Here is a 16,682-nt window from a genome sequence, read left to right as displayed (position 1 = left end):
GGGCCGCGAGACATTTTGTTTATGTTGACCGTCCACAGGCACGGCCCCCCGCAGTTCCCAGTGGCCACGGTTCACGGCCAATGGGAGCTGCGGGAAGTGGCACAGGCAGCAGGGACGCGCTGGCCGCTGCTTCCCGGAGCTCCCATTGGCCGGGAACGGCGAGTTGGGGGTGGCCGTGCCTGCATAGGGTCAACATAAACAAAATGTCTCATGGCCTGCCAGTGGATTATCCTGATGGGCTGCGTGCCGAAGGCTGCTGACCTCTGGGTTAGACAGACCTGTTAGGAATGATCTAGATAATACTTACTGCTGCCTCAGTGCAGGGGACTGAACTAGATGACCTCTTGAGGTCCCTTCCAGTCCTACATTTCTATGATTCTATAAACAGGTCTCTGTTCCTCAGAGCTGGCCAAAAGAAATCCTGAAATTAAACCCACAACGACCACAAAACTAAACAAACCCAATCAGGAGATGGCTAATGAGCTCCTCTGGGCTCAATCCCTGCCAAACTGACACACAGGCAGAGTTTTTGCCAGCTGGAGGAAGAAAGCTTAAAAAGGAGATCTGGTCACAGCAAGGGGTAGCAACCAGGAGGAAAGCAGCTGTGCCTTAGAAACAGCTGTCTCTTGTTACAGAACAGCTGAGAGGGGAAACAGCTGACAAGCTTCCCCCACCCTCAAAAACTTACCAACCCCCTGAGAGACTTTTGAAAGGGGGAAAGGCTCTGAAACTGCCTGAGTGTGACCCTGAGAAAGGCCGTCCCTATCACACCGAGGTAATGTTGCTGCTTGAAAGTGTCCCTGGAGATATATCTGATATATCTTGTCTCCCAGTGACAAGCTGCAGTCTGAATCCAAATGGCTTACCTGCTGCAGCTGTAAAAAAAAACCCATTAAAGGAACTAAAAGATTTCAGAGCCATGTTTATAAAACATCAAGGACTGATTGTGAGGCAATGTATGGTTTCCATACTCCAAGGGAAGAGAGGGTTAGAAGCAGAGGGAATTCTTCAGGTCACAGCAAACTATCATTTCATTTCAAGATTCCCAACAAGAGACGTAGGAATCAGGCTCCTCTCTGGTTCAGACTACATGAACTCTGATCTCTAACGAACCTTTTCCATAAATATTTACAGTGGTATCAAAATCTTGTGTTTAGCAGGGGTGTGATAAGACTCAGCAAAGAGAACAGACCAGAGATAGATTCCCCAGGGAGCAGGGAACCTTAGATTAGCTAGAGGTTCAGATGTGCTGTATTGCACTTCTTTGGGTTTTCCTTTATCCTGTGTGCATAGGTGTCAGTCTGAGCTTCATGAAATTGAAGGACAAGGGGCACTGTTGAAAGCTAAATGCTGAGCAAGCTTCTCCCAGCACAGTTCAGTCCTTATGTGGAATTATTCCACCTCTGGTCTTTTCCTCAACAGAGAATGACAAGAGAGTGTTTTTTTTGATGGGCACTAATATCCATTTGTGGTGGGGATGCTTAATGAACCGCCAGTATCTTAAGCCAGGATTTGAACCCAGAGCTCAAAAGATAAAAGACTAGACCACCAACTGCACAAAATCCATAATGCTACTTCACTAATGTTACTTTTCCCCCACTGAGATGTTCTCCTCCAATAGCTGATATCTACAAGGCTGAGCTGTGACGTTCAGATCTATCTCCAAACTTCTCTCAAGTTTGATGGAATTTTGATACACCGTTGTGATTCTTGCAGAGACGGATCCAAGCCATGAATCAGACCATGGAACTCAACTTCCCCAAAGCTTGGATGCAGTGTTCCAGCTCCGAATGTTTGAAAAATGGGATGAAACTTTATAGAAATTTCTCATTGACTAGTTTATGGAAATTGAAATTTGAAATTTCAAGAAAGAAATTAACCAAAATTGCAAACTTTGAAAATTTGCAGCCTGCTCTAATATTATCTAAATAGCCACAAACTCAGCGCTCTTCATACATCCACAAACACCAAGAGAAATCTCTACCTAGGACTTGTCTACTTAGGGGATATTGGCCAACATAGCCATTTCAAAATAACTACTCTGTGATACCGATTATAGAATAGCTCTCTATGTGAATGCTCTAGTCTTAAATAAAAGTGCCATAAAATCACTATTATTCTGGATTAGATTATCCACTCAGGGAGTTTTCCAGAATATTTCAGTTATAGTGGAATAGTTATTCAAGACTAGCTATGCTGGTCAATGTAGACAAGGCCTTTGTCAATGCCACCCTATGAGCCAGCAGGCAAGACACACTAAGCAAGCTATCCTACCCCACGCATGTCACTGTACAAATGTATCTGAATTCAATTGGCTCAACTGGTAGAACCCCTGGACAGCACCTTATCTTAGATAACTGCACAGCGCTGCCTCCTTGGTGCCCAGGTATTTGAAGCAGAATGGATGGCACTGGGGCGTATGCTGGGCAATTAAGAGAAGGCAGTGTGGTCTCGTGGAGGGGCGTTGGGCTGGGAGTTAGGAGACCTGGGTTGTGTTTTTGGCTCAGCCGCTGACTTGCTTTGTGACCTTCGGCAAGCTGCTTCACATTTCTCTATATCCTCCCCCTCCCCTAACCTTGGAGGCAGATCTAAAGCCTGCTGAGTACTTACAATCTGTCTGGTTTATTTAGACTGTAAAGTTCTTGGGGAAGGTGGCTGACTCTTATGGTGTGTTTGCACAGCCCCTCTCGTCTCAGCTGGGGCTTCTACAAGTAACTACCACTACTAATTAATTACTAATTCTGTCTGATCGGAATTGAGCCAGACCAGAGATCTACATCTCTTTGTTTCATGCAAACAAAACAGCATTGAGCAAGTACAGAAAGAACAAGGACATGAAACTAATTGGGACCAGAGAGTGAAACTGATCAGTGGGTTTTCACACCTTAATACTTATGATCCCTGTCACCATTGTACCTGACAGCCTCCCAAGTATTTATGGCTATTCCCTATGATTAAAGGAAGAATTTTGATCATCCCCAGTTTACAGATGGGGAAAGCAAGGTATAGAGAGATTAAATGATTTACAGGAAGAGGGTGGCAGAACCCACATTTGAATTCACATCACCTGAGTCCCAGTCCTGTGCTTTAACTGGGCAACCACCCTTCCTCTAAGTCAGGGGTTGTCAATGGGCGGACCGCGGGCCAAATCCGCACTGTCAGATGCTTTTCAATGAACTGTGTGGGCTGAAAAAGCAGAGCTGGGGCTGGAGCTGGGCAGAGCCAGGCCTGCGCCTCAGTGCGCACACACAAAACCGCCCCAGCAGGGGGCGGGCTGCTGGGCCAGGCTGCGGGGTGCAGTCATGTTCCCGGGTGGCCGCTTGTCCAGCCTCAGCCCCACCAGCAGAAGCACAGAAATGGGGAGTGGCAAGCGGTGACGTTTAGGGGGGGAGATCTCCACACACACACACCCCGCCCCGTGGGCAGCCTCATGTGTCTCCGCTACACCCTGCCCCTCCAGTCAGGGAGTGATGGGGTGTCACATGCTCACTTGGCAGCTCAGTTAGAGGCCAGCACTGTAGGGGCCCTAATGCAAACTCTCTTCTACTTTCCATGGAGATGGCGGGGCTGGCCGGGCCATGGAGTCGCGACTCGTGGGCGACCCCCCTGGGCAACTACTGGGCAACCCCCGACAGGGTCCCGCAGCATCCCCTTGTGCTGGGGGTACCAAGCACAATACAGATTCCCACCACCCAGCCGATCCTCAGCCTCAGGCCCCCTGCCCCCGAGCACTCCCCGGAGGCTCCCCTTAGCCCTGCCCCCGAGCGGTCCCCAGAACCCCCTCTCGGCCTCATGACCCTCGTCCCTGAGTGGTCCACAGAGCCTCCACCCACCCCAGTCTCGTGTCCCTCACCCAACAATCGGTCCCCAGAGCCCCCATCCTGGCCTTGTGTCCTCCCCAACCCCCGCCCTTTGGGGCCAGTCCCCAGAGCCTTCTCCAGCCTTCCCCCCACCCAGCCAGCCTCTTTCCCTCCCCAGTTCACCTCCAATTGCCCGCTCCTGACACATCCTGGCCTCCCCCCACTTCCCCAGGGCTGTTATCTGGAGTCTCTTTGGTCCCTCCCAGGACCCAGAGCCTCCTTCCTGCCCCTCTGCTATCCCAACCCCCAAAGAGGCATTGCGCTGCTAGTTGAAGCATAGTCCAATAGCTTCACCTGCTGGCTCCAAGCCCCATAGTACTCACACATACTCACACATACACCTGCTTTGCTGCCCAGATCCCAGTCCATACCCAATCCTCTTCCCACCTGCCCCATCTCTGCTACTTGGCTCAACTGGGGGCAGAGAGGAACATTTTTTGGGGGGTGAGCAGCAACTCCAGGTGGCTCAGGCCAGCCCTGTATGTCTCGTTTTCAGTATAGGGAAATAATGGCCACCCTACTCTCTGGACAGGGTGAGCGGAGAGGTTGGTTTTTTTGGGGGGGAGGGGCAATCAGGGGGTTAGGGAAGGTGAGCTGTGGGGGGGGGACAATTGGGGGTTATAGGCCTACAATAATTGTATTTGACAAAACCAAAGTTAATTCTTTTTGTAAACTCATAACAAATTCAAAACTTAAAACAGTTGCCTGAAAGTGTTTTAATGCTAATCTTTGCATCTATTTGACATTTTATCTGTGTGCTTTCCCAAAGTCTCAGATTCATTACATCTTTCTTGGGGGTTATTTTTAGGTTATACAGTGGTTTGATTTTATTTTTCATTTAATGCACTAAAAATATAAGCAATAGACCCTGCCTATACTACACAGCCCTGTCTGTGTTCGGTGAATGGGGCACTTGCGGTTTGAATGTTTCTCTGGAGTCTGGGCCTTGACAAAAAATAGTTGACTACCCCTGCTCTAAGCCAAATGAAGTGTGCTAAGGATACCCTTTGTACCCTAACTTCTCACCCAAACTGATGAAAAGTGAACAAAAATCATGCAAATTCTTTCACTTTTAATCATCGATAGTGTTGCAGTAAGACATTTCTTGGAAATAAATGAGCGTTATTCTATCACTACCCCTCCATGCATATTAAACTAGAAAGTCTTGGATGAAAGAAAATTGTATTGCCTGCTTGCATATTAATATAAACCAAAAATGAATGTTAAATACGTCATCCTTTGTAAAAAAAAATATGTAATTAACAAGAATAACGATCGTTTTACTCTTTTAATCAGCCGTCTTTATTGCTGGGGCATATTGAATGGAATCCATTTCAGGTGTCAGTTAAAAGAAGTTTTGTCAAGGGGAGCTTATTTCCACAGGCAATTTCTCCTGGAGAAAAAAATATTACAATAAAGTCCTATAAAAAAAAGCAAATATTCTGTTTTACCCCACACCATAATGTAATCATTGCAGTCTGCAGATGTACTGCAATTGTTTCCTTAGTACAACTCCATAGCATGGTAGAGATCTGGGATCAGGCAGGCCAGGAGGAGAAGGGGGCTGGGGACCAGGATATGTCAGGTTTGGGGTCTCCAGGGCGCTCATCCCACTCACTCCACTATCTCCATCCTGCTGGCACTGGCCTCACACTTTGGCCAGGTGCAGTTCTGCCTCCACCAGATGGTGCAGGCCAGGCCCACTCAGAAAAAGAGGTTCCTGCATGTTCCTTGAGGACTTTGCCTTCCGCGGCTGCCCAGTTGCATTGGAGGACGGGCTCAGGGAGGCCCTGGTGAGTGTGGCCAGGTGGAGGTGGGGCCTTGTGCCTCCTGCAGGGCACAGGGCTGGGACAGCAGAGTCCTGGCAATGCCAGCCTCCAGAGGTCTGAGTGGGGGTGTGGCAGGGTGTATATACCCCACATTGGGCAGGAGAGGGTTAACCTCACTCTATGGGTGGCAGAAGCCCCGCCCCTCCATCTGTGCTGGGCATGCTCCAACAGCTGCCCTAGTATAAAAGAGAGCCGCCCAGCTCATTCTAGGCTGACTGCCAGAGAGGAAGGACCTTTGGAAATGGCTCCAGCTGAAGAGATGCTAGAGCCCTTAGCTGCAGGAGCTGGAGATCCTGAGAGTAGGAGCCCCAGGGAATTACTCGCGCTGAGGAGCCTGGAGACCCTGATGTCCCATAAACTCTAGCTTCAGGAAGCGTGGTAGGAAGTGACACAGGGAGGGTGAGTGAGTGATACCTCCCACCCGTGTGAGGTCAGCGTGTTTTGGTGGGATTCCCCGCTGACCCAGTGGCAGACCACTCTGCCACTGTTAGGGCCCTGGGTTGGGGCCCGGTGGAGTTGGGTAGGGCTAGCCCCCCCCCTACCTGGGCCACCACTTCCCCTTGTGGTGGCCCCTTGGGTACTGGCTGCTAGTTCTCACTGCCCCGTGTCTGAGGATTGTTGTGTTGACTCTGGCCGCTAGGCCACGCCGCCCTGAACAGAAGGGCTTCAGTATTGACTCTGGCCATTAGGCTATCCTGCCCTGACTCCAAGAGCTGCTATATTGACTCCGGCCTCTGGGCCATGCCACTTTCAGCCTAAGGACAGTCTGGTAGACTGTAACCACGGTGGTATCACAACCCTGCCCTGCCCCAAAGGAGGATGGGATGTTCATATCATGTGACAAGGGGCCAGGCCTAGGTCACAGGGGCTCAGAGACCTCCCACCCCCCTACCCTATGGATTGCAGGAATGTGTGTGTGTGGGGGGGGGGGGGGAATAATCTAGCCTCTGCTGGAGGGTAAAGACCCTGCTGTAAACTTGACATCTAGTCAGTTACAAAAGAAGAGTTTAAGTCCTGCAGCTGCACACCCCCTCCCCACCCAGGACCTCCACACACCTTTGCCCTTAGGGGCCCCCACACCTCTGTCCTGAAGGTCCCACTGCCCTGCAACCCCATCACAACTCTGCCTGGAGTGCACACACTTGCACCGGCCCATCAGGATGGAGGGGCGGCCAGACCAGATCTGAGCAGGGCTGTGACCCTGTGCGCCATTTCAAACTGATTGCACCAAAACCGCAGCTTTATCAAGCTGTGGCCATAAATTTTGAACCAAAAGAATCACAACTTTCTTACAGCTTTACGCGTCACGTCTATTGATTGTGATCACAATATGAATGCAAAATTATACAATTGTCACATGAATGTAAGCTTGCTTTTCTGACCTATGCAATTAAGGAAAACAATGATTTTACTGTCATCTCTCACTGGAATAGGAATAGGTGGAGTTTCTTGGCAGAATTTTGCAGAATTTCTCCTTTCTGTTTCACGAGTAAGGATATGCAGGATCAGGCCCATAAAAGCCATGGGAAGAACTGTTGCACAAGTTGGAATAATATTAAAAGAGAGAGGGCCAGTTCCTTAGCCATTTGGCTCAAGTTGTCTAGGCAGTGCACCTGGACTGGCTACTTGGGCTGGGTGCTAGGCATATGATTTGGTCCATGTCCATGTTGCAATCTGTTCATGGCACTAGTGTGCTCATTCACAAGGGAATGATTTTCCCCCTTCAAATTCTTTGTGTGCTACTGGCAGAGCAACAGCCCTAGCCAACAGGACAGCTACATGTCTCCAGAACATGGGAAATGGTCTTGTCTGGAGGAAAGCATATGCTGTGTAATGCTGCTCCTGCTCTGTGCAAAGGAGTCTGCTCGCTAATTGCTTTCCTCAAGCAAAAAGGATTTACTGTGTTTATAATAGTGGATCTAATTTCTGGATAGCCTTTTCATTCCTGCTACTGACAACGGCTCTTCAGAAAACCTCCAAGCAGTAACTAGCTAATGTATCTACTAAGCTAGTGATCCAGCTAACCAGGTGGCTGTCAATCTAGCCCATTTGCATCATTTAATAACTCAGGCCAGGTCTATGCCACAGACCTATATTGGCATAACTATGTTGCTCAGGGGTTCTGAACCCCCCCCCCCCCCCGAGCGACGTAGTTATACCTATCTAGCCCCCTGCGTAGACCATGCTATGTCAATGGGAGAGCTCTGAGGGAGATGGAATAACTATGCCGATGGGAGAAACTCTTCACTAAACGTCTTCACTAAAGCACTACAGCGAGGCAGCTGCCTGGCACTATACATGAAGACACGCCCTCGACATGTCACAGCTAAATACAAGATTGGAACAGATTGTTTAACACAAGTAGTTAACCCACATTTCAAGGGGCCATTCAAGGTGAAGTGGCCCGTTAACACCCCTCCAGTCTTAGGGGGAGAAGGAAGTGGGGGAGTTAGTTTTCCAGACCTGAAGAAGAGCTCTATGTAAGCTTGAAAGCTTGTCTCTCTCTCTCCAACAGAAGTTGGTCCAAAAATATATTGGCTCACCCATCTTGTCTCTCTGCAAAGAAATTCACAAGGATTCAGCCACTGGTGTGCTGAGAACACTGCCTATCATGTTGTCCAATATTGTCATCTTGTTTCCTTGTACTCCCCTGTCACTCTGCCTGTATCCACCTGTTGTCTCTTGTTTTATACTTTGACTATAAGCTCTTTGGGGGCAGGGATCATCTTTTTGTTCTGTTTGTACAGCCCCTAGCACCAGGGGGGCCTGATCCATGACTGGGGCTCCAATGCATTACAGTAATACAATAATAATAATTAATGTTGGTTTCAGAGCAGCCCAACTGTGCTAGAAGAAAGGATCTGGTCGTTTTCGTGGTTGGTGCTTTGCTTGGTCTCTTTAGGACTCCTTTTGGGGAGAGGCTGCTGGCTCTCTTTGGGGTCTACACTTACTGTGGGGTCTGAGGGCCCATGTCCCTCACAAAATTCTATTGTGACTGTGTACGCAGAGTCAAGTTAGCTAATGCAATGATGATCAGTTGAATCAGGACAAAGTCATGTTCAACATCGTTGCAGGTAGGTCTAACCCTCCAAGCATGGTTTAACCACGCCTGGCTAACACAAAGCTGATCATGACTTGCTGCAAAGTCAGGGTCAGCATCCATATTAGTCAGCTCGACTCTTCACAGTTGTATTCCAGCACAATAACATTTTATAGGGAAAGGGCAAAAGGATTGAGCGTTATTTTGTGCCAGACTCAAGCCGCATGATTCAGATTTGATTTTCTATTGCCTGGTCTAGATCCAAATTTTGCAAGTTGAGGCCCACATTATCTAGTGATATCAACTGTGGTAATTCAGAAGCTCAGATCTCAGTGAGTAAAATAGCCATTTAGTTCCCCACTCATTTTTAGCAGTAGATTTTGGGCCAGATACTAAGCTAGTGTAAATCAAAATCACTCCATTGAAGTCTGTAGAATCATGCCAGTTTACACCATCTGAGAATCTGGCCCTTTTTAAAAGAGTCACATACAATGTATTTCACTAGGAAAGCGTTTTATTTTCTTATTTACGGTAACCTCTGATTGCCACTACCGAGTATAATGTCTTTTGTTAGACACTAAGGCTCCAGTCCACAATGGTATTTAGGCTTCTAACTTCTATTGCTTTCAGTAAAGCTGGGCCTAAGATCCTCAGGGCAAGGTCTGGTCTTTTTGTTCTGTGTTTGTACATCACCTAGCACAACAGTGTCCTGGCCCACAACTGGGCACTATCATAATACTGCTAATAGATAATAAATAAGTACGGGGGGCTTTTAAGTGGATGAAAACAGGAGAACGTTAGTCAGTTACATAAAACCATTTAAGACTAACAAATTTATTAGAGCATAAGCTTTCGTGAGCTACAGCTCACTTCATCGGATGCATCGTGAGCTGTAGCTCACGAAAGCTTATGCTCTAATAAATTTGTTAGTCTCTAAGGTGCCACAAGTACTCCTTTTCTTTTTGCAAATACAGACTAACACAGCTGCTACTCTGAAATAAAATCATTTGCTTCACTAAGGGTGCTCTCTTGGCTTCCGTGCTAGGGGTGGTGAATGTCAGCACTTTAAAGCCCCTGGCGAGGCTACTAATATCCTGTCTGACACAGAGCCAAAAAATTCTCAGAATTATATGCCTTGAACTGAGGAAATCCTGTAAAACCTGGGCTCCGATGCGATTGTTTTGAAATCTGAGAGCGTGACAGGGTAACTCAGATGGCTGGGCTGAACGAAGACGAGAGATGTCGGCAGGAAGAACAAGCAGGTAGCAGATATGAGCGCAATCAGATGTGTGAAAAGAGGTGACATACAAGCAAGTTGTCATTAATCACCCATGGCCCTGGTGAATCCCCAACTTTTCAAGCACTGTAAGACTGATTTACAAAGAAGGCTGCTTTTGTCCTTGCTTCCAATAGCAAGCAATTTCAAAAAGCTTATTATCTTCTAAGAATATGGGAAGCCCTTTGTAGTGAAAGCTAAATGCAGAAGTTTTGGAAGAAAACTAACATGGGGCCAGAACAGCAAAATACATAATGTGACAGGATCACTGAGAACACAATGCTCTATCACAATGCCACACCCTTATTTTGCACGGATGCTGCCAGCCACCACTGCTGATGTTTCAGATCAGATCTGGGCAAGCTTAAACCTTTGGCCCAATTGTACTACTAAGCATTATTCTTTCTACTGCTGCTACTCGGATATAATTCTATCTGAGTGTGCAAGTGAGGATGCAGAATTGGGTCCACTGTGTATATTCAGTGGTGGTTGGATGAGCAGACATACAATCTATTGCATGGAACATGAGGTTATAGCATGTAGGCAAATGAGGGATGTCACTCAAATTGCACTGCACTTTTTAGGTGTAAATATTTCCAAACCATGGATACAGGACCCAAACTTGCTCCAGTGGAAGTGAATGGGGAAAACTCTTATTAGGCCCCAAATGAACAACTGGTTTTCTCACTCACTGTCTTCTCGATCACCAAAGGTATGTAAACAATGCCAGGTCCACAGTAGGTCTTGAGTGCTCTTCCCTTTGGAAACACCAAGTAGAAGAAAAAATGAATTTTGGAGCCTACCATTAGGCTTCCATCCTTGACAATCTTGAACCTTTTGCCCAGGGTTGTGATCTTGCATCCCCAATCACCTCACGTACTTTACCAGGGGACTGACAAACTATGGCCCTCATGCTCCTGTGCTACTTCCAGAGGAGATCTCCAAACGCTTGGGAAAAGGGGGCATGTGTCATTATCCCCATTTTCCAGATGGGAAAAGTGAGACACAGAAAATTACTTTCAATGATGGGTGCCTAAAATTTCATATTCAGGCAATTAAATAAGTGGCCTGATTTTTTTTCAGAAGTGTGGAACAGTCCTAACACTAAATGAAGTTAGCAGGGACTGAAAATATAGGCAAACATGTCTACAGGATCTGTCGGGGACCAGAGCGCTAGAAGGACAGGTCAGCTGGCCCAGACCGAGGCTAGGCATCAGAGTTGGGGTCAAGAACCAAGCAGGGGAACAAGGATGGGAACAGGCGTGATTGCAGCTGCAGGCATAAGCACTGAGCAGCCACTGGCTTGGCCCTGCTGCTGGGCTTAAGATCAGGTCTGGTGATGCCTCTCTGCCAATCCAGGGATTCTGGTCAGTCAGAGTGTTCAACTGTAGGTCAACTAGCTGGTCCTAGGTTCAGCAGCAGGTCCTGATTCCTGACAAGGGCCTTGGACTGTGAAATACCTTGGGAAGGGATGGTCTGTTAACATGTGTATGTCCAGCTCCTAGCACAATAGGGCCCTGATCTTGGCTAAGGACCCTAGGTGCTGCAAATCCTAATACCTGAGCACTCCCAGGACAGATATCAACAGAACTGAACCAGTGATGAAAACAGTAGAAAATCTGTGGCCTAGTATAGACACCCCATAACATCTTACAGGGCAGATCAGACTTCCATTACGAACAAACCCATTTTTCCCACTTTTGCTGGGCACGTTTACATCTCTCCCTTTGTCTGCTGCAAGAGATGCTGCCCTCACTATGTAGACAGACCTACTTCGGCCCAGTTTGTCCAGATAAACTGGGACTCATTCCTCCTTGATCCCATTCGCTTCAGCAAGGTGTGAGCTGGAGATAGGGTTGCCAGGTGTCCGGTTTTTGACCTGGTGGCTCCAGTCATCACTGCAGACCAGGCCATTAAAAATCCAGTTGGTGCGGGGCTGGCAGGCTCCTTACCCAGGTCTGCACATCTCCCAGGAAGCAGCTAGCATGTCCCTTTGGCTCCTAGGTGTAGGATAGCCACGGGGGCTCCATGCGCTGCCTCTGCTCCGAGTGCCGGCTCCGCAGTTCCCATTGATTAGGAACCATGGCCAATGGGAGCTGCGGGGGCAGCACCTGCAGGTGGGGCAGTGCACAGAGCCTCCTGGCTATGCCTACACCTAGGAGCCAAAGGGACATGCCAGTCACTTACTTCCCTGGACCTGTCTGATGTCAGCACTGCCTGGAGCCTGCACCCTGAACCCCCTTCAGTGCCCCTGCTTCCTGCCCCAGCCCTAAGCCCCCTCCCACACCCAAATTCCCTCCTGTACCCCGTCCCACATCCCAAGCTCCTGCCTCAGCCCGGAGCCCTGGCTCACACTTCAAATCCCTCAGCCCCAGCCCAGAGCCCCCTCCTGCACCCAAACCCCTCATCCCTGGGCCCACCCCAGAGCCCACACTCCCAGCTGGAGCCCTCACCTCCTCCTGTACCTCAATCCCCTGCCCCAGCCTGGTGAAAATGAGCAAGTGAACAAGGGTGAGGGAAAGCGAGCCACGGAGGGAGGGAGGATGGAGTGAGCATGGGGCGGGGCCTCAGGGAAGAGGCAGGAGGCTGGGCAAGGGTGTTCGGTTTTGTGCGATTAGAAAGTTTGGCAACCCTAGCTAGAGATCATTTATTATTTGCTTTTCAGAAACACCCACAATGTGCTCAATGTTTTTCAAACTAAAAAGCCACCATCCTTGCTCCAGGGCTTCCACTGTAAAGACATAGACAAACAGAAGTTAGAAGGAAAGGGGACAACATGTAAGTCAAGTGCTCAAGGTGGAGCTTGGCCACATCTTGACAACTGAAGTGAACTTTTTTAAAAAAATCCTTTTTTACTGTTCATTATTTATCAGCTGAATCCTCCCTAGGCATCAGAGCAGACCTGAATCTCCAGGTAGGACCTAAACGTAGAAAGGGAAGGGGCCTTGTTGGTGTGTTGCAGAAAGAGGTGACGAGTGGGGGGCATTTGGGGTCACATCCCTCCCGATTGCTCAGTCACATCATGGAGCCAGGACCCCTCCTATGGGGCAGCTGAGCCAGCGAGTTGCACCAGGCAGGGAGAAACAGAGGCAGGAGGAACAGCTGGGAACTGCAGGGAGGTGCTGCTGCTTTCCGAGAGGGAGGGCACCGCTTTCTGGGAGGAGGGTCTGATTGAGCTATTCCAGAGTTGTGCCCGCACCCCCATCAGCAGGCAGGGGTCATCTCTGGCTGCAGAAAGGCATTCTGTGCAAAGAGGGCAGCATGGAGATCGTGTGAAAAAGTGACAAATGGGTGTGTAACACTGACAGACACTTGTTGTCGTCGGGCGGGATCAAACCTGGGGCCTGTGGAGCTTAGTGCATGATTCTCTACTGCATGAGCTAAAAGTCACGTGCCTCTTAGCTAAGGTTGTAGCAGACTCATTAATCACTAAGTGGTCTTGGTGCCACTAGATGGGACAGAGCACCACACCCAGGAGGTGTGTGGGTTACAGGTGCATGAGGCAGGCATCACTGAAGTGGAAAGGGGCATAATGCCAGGCTAGACAAGGGTGGATAATTGAAAGGGGTAGAAGTTTGAAGGCAATGACAGGAAGCTTGTGTGACGCCAGCGGGTCAGGTGCCAAGTCAGGCCAACATCCCCAGGCCTCAATGAAATATTGACAAATATGAAGCTGAAATCAGTCTGGCTCGCCTATTGTTAAACTAGGTATTAGAATTATAAGAATGTGTTTAGACTTTATTGTATGCTTGTGAGTTGCTGCCTGCATTAATCTCACTTATGGCTTCTGTATCCCATATAGTAAGGCATTATTGAGTGTTTGCATTGTAAGCCTCTGTAACTGTAAACACCAGACAGGAGAGAGACATTAAGTGGTGTGAAATGCTGGTCTCCAACAGAAAGATCTCTTTGCGTTAAAGACAAAAAAAAAACCCCTCCCTTCCTGTTTTAACATTAAAGAGTTGTATGTGGCACAAGCTGAAAGTCTAAGCCTCATAGCAGATTCCAAAAGTTAAAACTTTAACCTTAAAAGACATGATGTCAGCATCCCAGGTCAAAATATACAATTGGAATATCTTTAAATCAAACTCCAATAAATTCTCTAGCAGCACTTTTCTTGCTTTGCCTCTCTGTGAATTTTGATGATCAGCGGGGGAAATATTTTTGTCAGTTTGTGTTTGTTCAGTGAAATCAACATTTACTGGGAAAAAGAATCGAATCAAATCCTTCCAAGCCTGCTTTCAATTAAGTGTCTTAAAACTTTAGCAAAGGTCACGTATTAACAGGTTTTTTGTTGTGTGATCTATTCCCCCCACTCTCTCACCATGTCTTTGATGTAGAAAAGGTGGGTTATGTCCAACTCCTGTGTTCACATTTAAAAACTACTTTAAATGTCTGGTCTTTTATTTTTTGGGAAGGCTGTTCCCTGTTGTTAGGCTGTGAGACGCAAGGTGTACCTAGCAGAGAACGGGCATACTTTTGAAAGGGAGGCTGTAAACGTTGTGTTAGTGCACATTTAGGTTTTCTTCCATGGGTTGTGGCTTGCGAATATCTCAGATTGCCAACGCAGTGGGAGCAAAGGTAAAAATCTAATCTGTTTATACTGCCTCTTGTATTTCTGATTGGACAATGAGAATTACTTTCTCATCAGAGTATGTTTTAGTCCAAGAGCTTCTATTGGGCTATAATGCTGCAATTTTTGGGTTGCCAACACTGAAAGAGAAAAGGTGTCCTTGAGAGATGTTTCCGTTTGACCTTTTGCAAAGATGTATTTCTATTGTTTCTATATATTGTAAAAGGGGTCTGATGGGAGCAGGGATTAACAAAATGTAATTTAAGTTCAAATCCTGATACACACTCCAAAGATCAGTAATTGATTATATTATGCAGTGTGGTCTCTGGTGTGCTGAAAACATATTTTAACTAAAGGAAATTATTAGATGCATTAGATTACACCCCTATACACCTATAATAATAATGCATGCACCTATAATAATAATGGCTGTTAATGTAGACAAGATCCTGTTAGCACACCTAAAACATGAGTGTTCAAAGGAGTGAACAATCTATAGTAGATCTTGGAGTGTCAGGGTGGTGATGATGGAGTAGGTTTAAGTTACTTCTGTCTTCTAATGGTCTTGGGTTGGGGTTAGCACTGCTTCTGGGAATGCTGATAAACTGTGTGCCTTCCAATAAAAATAACTTTAAAACATGTTAATAGCAAGTGCAAAAAGACTGTGAAAGGCTGGGTTTTGGCTGTCTTCATCAGGATGTAGAGACCAGAGACCTTTATGTGTGGCTTTACAGTGTGTAACCACTTACAACTGACATGGTAGTGTCTTGCACCCGCTTTGAACAGGGGTAAATCATTACACATAGTGCATGATGATGGAGCATAGCCCCAATAGAATTAATATTTATCTGTAATGGGAGCTGTCTCCAGAAATCAGACATTGAAGCCAGAGTATAAACACAGATCTCTTTGAGTTAAAGACCAAAAAACCCCTCCCTCCCTGCTTAACATTAAAGGGTTCTGTGTGGCACAAGCGGATTATAACTGAAAGTCTACACTGTGGCTAACCCTGCACAATAGGTTTGACTTGTGAGCCTGAATATGGGATTTCCTATCTTGCTTGTACCATTTTTTCCTCAGCATAATTTAAAAAAAAAAAAAAAACCCTCCAAACACAAACTCCTAATATATACATTGCTGAGGAGGCTAGAATAAATCCTGGGTAAATACATATTAAGGGACCTGACACTTGTTCTCAAGATTATTGCCACAGATCCTAATTTGATTGTAATTAAATACAAAATCATCAATTTAATCTATTAAAATTGGCTGTGCTATAGTGAACAATTAGTCATTTATAAAACTCTAATGATGAGGGAAAGGTCATTCATTATTGGTTTATACTAGTGGGAAGATAAAACTGACATAACAGAATGGACTGGCAGCAAATACAATGTTGCTTAATTGGAATTGTATGTTTTCCACGTATTGCTCTAATACCAAAGATGACTTAAGCTGCAAAGTCACTGGAGATTTAAAACCCCAGAACAGAGTTTACCAAATAGTCAATTCAAATGAAGAGAGGTGGAAATTATTGCTAACAATGGAGGAACAAGAGCCTGGTATTAGTGGAGGATGGGGAGAGAATTCACTGGATAGTTTTAATTTGAGGCTCCTGACTAATGCAACTGATAGCTTACTGTTAAGGTGCTAATGAGTAAGAGTGAGGCCGGGGGCTGGTCTGGATAAGGCCACCGAAGTAGGAGTCAGGCTGCCTAGGCCAATAACTTGCTGATCTTGAATAAGTCACTACACCTTTCTGTGGTTCTGATTCCCTTCTGTCTTACCTATTTATATTGTAATCTCTTTGTAACTGGGACCATTTGTCACAATGTTATACGGTGCCTAGCAGAACAAAGCGCTGAACTTGGTTATGGTTTCTAAGAGTAACCGAGAATGCAGACCAGGGAAATAACCCACTTCCTTCCCTGATGAACGGAAGGACGCACTCCACCCATGTACTTATTCTCTACACCAATGCTGACTTGGATTCAATACATTCCATGGGTGGCGTACCTGAGCCAGCTTATCCACTAAAAGAAAAGGAGTACTTGTGGCACCTTAGCGACTAACAAATTTATTAGAACATAAGCTTTTGTGAGCT

General features: G+C 46.9%; 1 protein-coding gene across 1 annotated transcript in view; it reads left to right on the top strand.

Annotated features, from left to right (window-relative positions):
* The first annotated feature begins 5,584 nt into the window (after positions 1–5,584).
* The window catches only part of LOC119843349 (store-operated calcium entry regulator STIMATE-like), a 75,587-nt gene continuing 64,489 nt past the window's right edge, over positions 5,585–16,682 (top strand). Inside the window, exons 1-2 of the mRNA XM_043508418.1 lie at positions 5,585–5,653; positions 14,526–14,586. Coding sequence (XP_043364353.1) covers positions 5,585–5,653; positions 14,526–14,586 — 130 coding nt within the window. The remainder of the gene's footprint in view (positions 5,654–14,525; positions 14,587–16,682) is intronic.

The sequence above is a fragment of the Dermochelys coriacea genome, chromosome 1 (genome assembly GCF_009764565.3).
Source record: "Dermochelys coriacea isolate rDerCor1 chromosome 1, rDerCor1.pri.v4, whole genome shotgun sequence".
In the NCBI taxonomy this organism is placed as follows: domain Eukaryota; kingdom Metazoa; phylum Chordata; order Testudines; family Dermochelyidae; genus Dermochelys; species Dermochelys coriacea.
The sequence above is the reverse complement of the archived record's forward strand: the minus strand, read 5'-3'. Positions and strand labels throughout refer to the sequence as shown.